Source organism: Lolium perenne, chromosome 3, assembly GCF_019359855.2.
Source record: "Lolium perenne isolate Kyuss_39 chromosome 3, Kyuss_2.0, whole genome shotgun sequence".
Classification (NCBI taxonomy): domain Eukaryota; kingdom Viridiplantae; phylum Streptophyta; class Magnoliopsida; order Poales; family Poaceae; genus Lolium; species Lolium perenne.
The window spans coordinates 255952359-255959985 of record NC_067246.2 but is presented as its reverse complement, the minus strand read 5'-3'; the positions used below and the strand labels follow the sequence as shown (position 1 = coordinate 255959985).

The window sequence follows — 7627 nt, the reverse complement described above, 5'->3', positions numbered from 1 at the left end:
TACGGATTCGATTGCATTTTCTTAGCTTATGCTAATTCCTATATTTTCTCAAAGCAATAATTCAGGGGTAATCTTTCCCAAAACTAATGCAACTTTTTCTTAATGTGTGTTTCTTAATTTTCGTGCCAAAAACTATACACCCTATATCTAGGAACGGAGGGAGTATGATTTTTAGACCAAGCGGACCACAAGTGATCGCCCAATGTGAGTTTGATACTTTGGATCGAACGAGTTTGTTTGTAATTTTGTGGTTGAATTGCCTGTGTGATAGTTAAGTCAACAAAAGTGGCATGAAATGATGTCAGGTGCTTGTGGCTTCATTTGCTCTCCTTTTCTTGTACTAGATTTTTCATACGAGTTCAATCTTCAAGCGGGAACTTGGAGGAAGGATATCATGACCGGTTATGATGCTCGAGAGATTATGACCCCATGTTCAAACATTGCTCGTGTCAAATGAAGTGTCAACATAGATCGATATGTAATTATTAACTGTTTCTTAATCCTAATCATAAAGGTTAGATTCAACTTTCAAAAGTAATCCAAACTCAGAGAAGACGGGGAGATTTGCCAAGATGCAATAGGCTTGCAGGAAAGATATGGAGCGAGAATTTGGTGTGCTCCTAGCTCGGTGTGCAATTGTCCGACACTCGGCAAGAACATAGTCGCTGAAGACCATGCACGAGGTGATGACATGCTGCGTGATCATGCACAACATAATCGTTAAGAATAAGCATTCTGATGGCCGCAATGAGCATCAATGGGATCTACAAGGTGAGCTGATTGCGCCAATCCTTAGGGCATTATCCTGGGAGGACTATCTGCATATGAATGTAGAAGTCACTGACGATATCAGATTGAAATATCTACAGAGGGATCTGACTGAGCATCAATGGGCATTGGCTGAGCATGAAGACAATGCCTAGAGGGATACCATCTTATTTTCATGTAGACTTTTTAAAATTTAGATGTAATACCTATGATTTGATTGAAACTGTTTATTTTATTGTTTTGAAACATCCTAATTCATCCTAATTCATGCCGACGCGTAAATACGCCGATCCTTGGACACACCCCAATCACAAACGAACGGGGAGCCAAAAACAATCGTTTCCACGTCCGTCACTCTAGGCAAACGGAGGCACGTCGAAGACTCTGCAGCTATGGTCTACGACGTCGGTCGGTCGCCCTGGCCTGGCTCCCTCGCTAAGGGGCAAACCCGTCACTCTCAGTGGAAAAAAAACAACGACCCCAGGAACTGACACGCTTCTCTTAAATGCACACCAAATTTGCACACACAGTTCCTTCCTACACATACCCACTGGCCACAGCTCCACCACCACTACCCCCATCCACACACACACACACCGCGCGAGGCCACACCCACACGACACACAGAGCACAGCTCAGTCGCAGTGAGATCGCCACTCCCCAGCCAGCGGAGCCGCGGCGGTCCGGCGCGCGTCGGCGCTCATCTCCGCGCCGCAATGCCGGCCGCGTCCGCCGCAGATCGGGCCGACTGACTGACTCACCCCTCCCGCCTGCCCACGGCCCTCGATCGCCGCGCGACTCTGGATCTCGAGGCGGACGGCGCCGTGCCGTGGAGGGAGCGGGCGCCCCGCCGGTCCTCGATTTCCGCCGGGCAACAAGAGGTTCGGGGCCTTCTCTCTCCCTCCTGCGCTGCCTTCCGTTTCTTCGGTTCGCGTCCTCGGACGCATCGACAGGGGGGAAGCGAAGCGGGGCCGGTCCAAAGCGGGGAGATTGGATGGAACCTGGCCTTGATTCGCCACCTGTTTTAGGACTGTAATCGATCCACTACGGCAATGTAGTTTGCCGCCGTCGTCTCCCGTTTGCGCCTTGGGTAAATAAATGATTTTTCTTCTAGAGAACGTGAGTTTTTTTAGTGCCGGAAAGAGCTGGGTGGTGGCATGACTCGTGAGTGTGTTAATTAAAGAATCACTTTTTTTAGTTAAAGAATCACTTGGTTGGGACTACTCTCTGAAACTAGTTCTTTCATTGCATTCCTTTTCTGGACGAGTTGGTGTTTTTGTCTTCTACTACTATATGTAAGAAATCTCTGCATCTCTAACTTGATTTCGCAGAATAGTTATCTCCAGTTCTTCACTCCAACCAGTTCACAGTCTGCTGTATTTTCTCTCAACGGGTCTGTGTAGGTCGTGCCTTTGTTGTAGCTACCCCATGCAGCCATGAACACTTGCATTGATTTATCCCAGCCGGGCAGCCCCCACTCCCCACCTTCCCCTCCAAAAGACTAAAGCTCCCGACCTTCCTTTCTCTCGCACAGCATCGCATCCGAGACCTTTACCCGAGTTATCTGCCCTTTACTACATGTGCTCTCACTTTTGGTAAGCATCTAGTAACTCAGAACGCAACGGTAACAGGATTCAGGTGTGGACCATTTAAGGTTAGGTGAGCCATAATGTGGTGCTGTACGCTGGTACACTTATGGAGACCCCATTCTTCTGGAGCCTCGTTGAAAGTAGTTCTTGAGATCAACTGTCCACTGTGTTTTTATCATGGCCACCTTGTCCAAAACACAGTGCTTACTCACAAAAGCTAGGGGGGAATTGGCTGTGTGCTCTGTAAAAATGAATGATGGCTGATGAGTGATGTGAGAAGTGTTTACTGTTGGCATATGCAAATTATGCCAACTGCTCCTGTTGAAAAAGATAATACACTAGCAATCAGCTTGATCGTCTTATGCTGAAAGTCTGAGGCTAGAGGAAGAAACAAAATTAGGCTATGAGAGGGGAGTTCACAATGTAGCAGTTGACAAACATGAGGTGCCCAGCATCGGATGCTTCACCATGAAAGAAATTCTCTCTGGGTCCATTATTATATTAGTAGAATGATGGGACTGCACCAGATTTTCCGGTTACACTACAAACTGCCAAGTGCAGTATTCCTGGTTATGCTTAATGATTAGCTTAGGAATGTACAAACGTGACATTTCTGAAACGCTGTCCTGGAACTTGCAAGCCTCAAGGACATTATTGTTGTTTAAGGTGCACTGGTACTGTATATTGGTTATTTGACCAAGTACTCTGTCTGTGTAATTCTGGTCTGTCAACACCTGTTAGCTTAAACAGTTGTGATATGAGGATATATCCTATTTGTTAGCTGGCCTATGGATTTGTTTTTGGTTGATCCAAACTGGGACCTTGAGTTAAAAGCTATGAACATGGATACTGTTAATAGAAGAAAACATGTCATTCATTCAACTCCCAAGCTCTCTCTTTGTATTTTCTAGTGTGTAGATTATTATGTGTGTCTCGTTAAGAATTACGATAGAGTGGAAAATCCGCTCATCGGTCCTTTCATCCTTTTCAAGATCTTTGGAGCATCTTTTTTTTTTATTAGGAAGTTAATGCCAAAACCTAAAAGTTCATCTAGGTGTGAAGTTTATGCTTCATCTTTCATATTCTGAATTACCTCCTTTTACTTGCTCTTTTTGCACAGTTCTTTTTAGACATATTATCTATTGTTGCTTCGATGTTTTATTCGCTACTTTCACTTACCTTTTGTTTTCTTTCTCGTGCTAGAAGATTGAAGAACTGATGAGAAAGCTTGGATTATACAGTCAAAACCTACTCGCTTGAAGCAAGTCCCAACCATGGAACATCTTATGATTGCTGTATTTCTGCCTGCTGCCATCCTATTTTCCTGCATCCTTAATGCTGAAAGTGCTGATCTGAACTCCGACAAGCAGGCTCTTCTTGCATTTGCTGCGTCACTGCCCCATGGTAGGAAGCTCAACTGGAGCTCCACAACACCTGTCTGCACCTCTTGGGTGGGAGTGACATGCACACAGGACAGTAGCCGTGTACACACATTACGCCTACCTGCAGTAGGACTCTTTGGCCCAATACCCTCGGACACGCTTGGCAAGCTTGATGCCCTGGAGGTATTGAGCCTCAGGTCCAATCGCCTTACTATTGACCTCCCTCCTGATGTGGGATCAATTCCTTCTCTTCATTCCCTCTACCTTCAGCATAATAACCTCTCTGGAATCATACCAACTTCCCTTTCTTCCAGTTTAACATTCCTAGACCTGTCCTACAACACCTTCGATGGAGAAATCCCATTGAGAGTGCAAAATCTAACTGGACTTACTGCAATCCTTCTCCAGAACAACTCTCTTTCTGGACCCATCCCTGACCTCCAACTCCCCAAACTGAGGCATTTCAATGTGAGTAACAACAACCTCAGTGGTCCAATACCACCTTCCCTGCAGAAATTCCCGGCCAGTTCCTTCCTGGGGAATTCCTTTCTGTGCGGGTTTCCATTGGAATCATGTCCTGGAACTGCACCTTCTCCTTCTCCAACACCTTCACCATCAATGCCCAGCAAGACCAAGAAGAGCTTATGGAAAAGGATCAGGACTGGTGTTCTGATTGCAATTGCTGCTGCAGGAGGGGTATTATTGCTCATCTTGATTCTTGTACTGTTGATATGCATTTGCAAGAGAAAGAAAGACAAAGAACCAGCCGCAGCTTCGTCGTCCAAAGGAAAAGCTATTGCAGGTGGAAGGTTAGAAAATCCAAAGGAAGACTACAGCAGTAGTGTTCAGGAAGCAGAGAGGAATAAATTGGTTTTCTTCGAGGGTTCTTCGTATAATTTTGACCTGGAGGATTTGCTGAGAGCTTCAGCTGAGGTACTTGGAAAAGGAAGTTATGGAACCACCTACAAGGCTGTTCTTGAGGATGGCACCACAGTTGTGGTCAAGAGATTGAAGGAAATGGTGGTGGGAAAGAAAGAATTTGAACAACAGATGGAGATAGTTGGCAGGATTGGCCAGCACCAGAATGTTGTTCCACTGCGTGCTTATTATTACTCCAAAGATGAAAAGCTACTGGTGTATGACTATGTCCCATCTGGTAGCCTTGCTGCTGTTTTGCATGGTATGTCATTTGTTATTCCTCTTATATTTGAAACTTATTACCCATTAGTGCTTATGAACTTCTAGCAGTTATGGAACCTACTGCAAGGCCTATTCAACATATTACTCTGTATTAAGCTAGAAATTCTGTAACTCAAGACCCAACTGATATAGGCACTGTAAAAGCATTTTCAACATTTATTAGTTAGAAATCTCTACACTGTAGATTCACTGTGTTATGGCATTTTCTCTAAAAAGTTTAGTTGACGTTGAACATTTCTGTGAATAAACTGGTAGAACCTTATAGTAGATATATAAAGTTATTTGACGTTGAACATCGATAAGCATTTTCAATCAGATTTTTTTATATGATAACACTTAAAATCAGAACAAGTAGAAGGAATCAAGGAGATTCCTTGTGTTTCTCCTAGTTAGTGTTCACTGTAGCACTGCAATGAGATTTAGAAGTGTACTTTGATCCGTGCTAGTAGCTTATATCAGAGGCACCAATCCTTGTTGATAAGACTAGAGTGACCATGGTGTCTGTCGACTGTTCAAATGGAATGACATTACTGTGGTTGACTGTAATTATTTCAGGGAATAAAGCTACTGGTAGAGCTGCATTGGACTGGGATACGAGAGTAAAGATATCTCTTGGTGTGGCCCGTGGACTAGCTCATCTTCACGCGGAGGGAGGCGGGAAGTTCATCCACGGCAACCTCAAATCATCGAACATCCTTCTGTCACAGAACCTCGACGGCTGCGTCTCCGAGTTTGGCCTGGCACAGCTCATGACCACTCTACCTTCTCCCGCACGGCTCATCGGATATCGCGCACCAGAAGTCCTGGAGACCAAGAAGCCAACCCAGAAATCCGACGTCTACAGCTTCGGCGTCCTGCTCCTGGAAATGCTAACCGGAAAGGCCCCTCTCAGGTCCCCTGGCCGCGAAGACTCCATCGAGCACCTGCCGAGATGGGTGCAGTCCGTGGTCCGGGAAGAGTGGACCGCGGAGGTCTTCGACGTGGACCTGCTGCGGCACCCCAACATCGAGGATGAGATGGTCCAGCTGCTCCAGGTCGCCATGGCGTGCGTCGCCATCCCGCCGGAGCAGCGGCCTAAGATGGAGGAGGTGATCAGGAGGATCGCCGAGATCCGGAACTCCTCCTCGGGGGCAATAACACCGCCGGAGGAGACAGGCCAGGCGTCGTGAGAACGCCGAAGACAAGAAAGAGTTCCTTGTGTTTAGCAGAGGTAGCTAGCTAAGCTAGGCTGCATAGTTACTTGCTTATAGATAGCTTCAGCGAAAGTGGATAGCCGGTTGCTTAATTAGTGGGGTGTGAGGTTTCTGTTGATTTTTTCCGTTTCTGGGGTGATTTTGCTCTGGCTCTTAAGATTAGTGGGACTAATTGCTTATTAGTGATCTGAATATGCGATGGCCGTTGCCGTCGTTTGGGTTGGGTAGCTCCTCTGATCTTCAGGGCGTACGTGTGTTGGCAGTATTGTTCTGTAGTTTGTTTGGCAATTTTTTCCTCAGAGTGTGATTATATTCATTGAAGTTCCCTTCTGTTTGTCAGTTTTACCTTGTGTGCATCGCACCAGACGACCAAACTTGTGTTACCTTGGTTCTAGCCCGACACATTGGTGGCTGCGCTTGCTTGGAGTGTTGCTTGGCCGCTGTGGATTGGGTTGGCGACGGCGCGCTCCGTCGTCGCCAGGGCTAGCCCATCTGAGCTCGCCGCCCGTGTCGTCAAGGTGCCTCGACGTGCCGCCGGAGTGCCTGGAACCGACGGAACCCTTCGGGTAAAAGGCAGCTCAGCTCATCTTCCAGTCGGGAACACGGCGATCGGGACGGCCACGCCGACACCTCTCTGTCGATTGGCTGTGGTCCGGCGTGCGGTGCGGCCCGTGTTCCCTTTGCCGAGTTTTAGAGCATCCCCACTCGTTGGCGCTCCCCACGTTCAAATCCGGACGAAACAACCGCCGGATTGGACGAAAATAAGTCGTGGGGAGTACCGTATTTCCAGTCGTCCACCCGGAGTTCGGCGGATAGAATTTAAATTCAAACAAATCGCCGTCCCGCGCTACAAGTACGGCAAGTTGATCGGCAAAAGGAGCAAAAGGATCAGCCACAGATCGGCGATCGGAGGGAAATTACACGGAGACAGGCTCGTCGGCAGTCCCGGCCGGCACGGCGGTGTCCGACGGACCAGTTTCCTCACACGTCGTGGCCGAAGCGGCTGCGGCGGCCGACGATGAAGCAGCGGCAGTGGACGTCGAAGCAGCCGCAGTCGACGAGGTAGATGGTGAGGCAGACGAGGTAGGAGCCAGCGGAGACGACGAAGGACTGGCCGGAGTGGCTCGGAGGATGTCGCTGCGGTGGCCCTGGTACCAATTCCTCGTCTCCTCGTCCATCAGTTCCATGTCGCCGCCGCCCATGAGGAACGCCAAGTTCTGTGTTCCTCTTCTTCGCCGCCGCCGTCGTCTTCGACAGGCGATCCGGACGCCTTGGTTGGCGAGCATCTCCCGCCACCTGCCGTCGAACTTGTCGTTCCTCCCGTCGACGTGCGACCTCAAGTCGGCCCGACACTTGTCGATCGACGCCGCATCTGTCGGCGGGATTGCCCGTCTTTTTGAGCTCTTTGAGCTTCTTCTGGCCGAGTTCAGGGCGCCCTTCCGCCGCGCTTGCCGCCGGAGCGTCGGGGTTGTACTGCTCGGTCTTGCTCTTCGAG

General features: G+C 48.3%; 1 protein-coding gene across 2 annotated transcripts; it reads left to right on the top strand.

The window, feature by feature from the left end:
* The first annotated feature begins 1315 nt into the window (after positions 1 to 1315).
* LOC127344804 (probable inactive receptor kinase At5g58300) lies at positions 1316 to 6471 on the top strand. Of its 2 annotated transcripts, none has more exons than XM_051371136.2 (3): positions 1316 to 1649; positions 3564 to 4919; positions 5495 to 6471. In XM_051371136.2, the coding sequence occupies exons 2-3, from the start codon at positions 3632 to 3634 to the stop codon at positions 6106 to 6108; spliced, it is 1902 nt and encodes a 633-aa protein (XP_051227096.1). In that variant the 5' UTR covers positions 1316 to 1649; positions 3564 to 3631; the 3' UTR covers positions 6109 to 6471. The 2 variants fall into 2 exon arrangements, with proteins under 2 accessions (XP_051227096.1, XP_051227097.1); XM_051371137.2 differs by having other exon boundaries at positions 3561 to 4919.
* The last annotated feature ends 1156 nt before the right edge of the window (positions 6472 to 7627 follow it).

Bases quoted from the DNA above. Each gene is read 5' to 3' on its own strand.
- LOC127344804 (XM_051371136.2), top strand. From the start codon at position 3,632: ATGGAACATCTTATGATTGCTGTATTTCTGCCTGCTGCCATCCTATTT. The intron at 4,920-5,494 runs GTATGTCATTTG...TAATTATTTCAG, and splicing joins CCTTGCTGCTGTTTTGCATG to GGAATAAAGCTACTGGTAGA.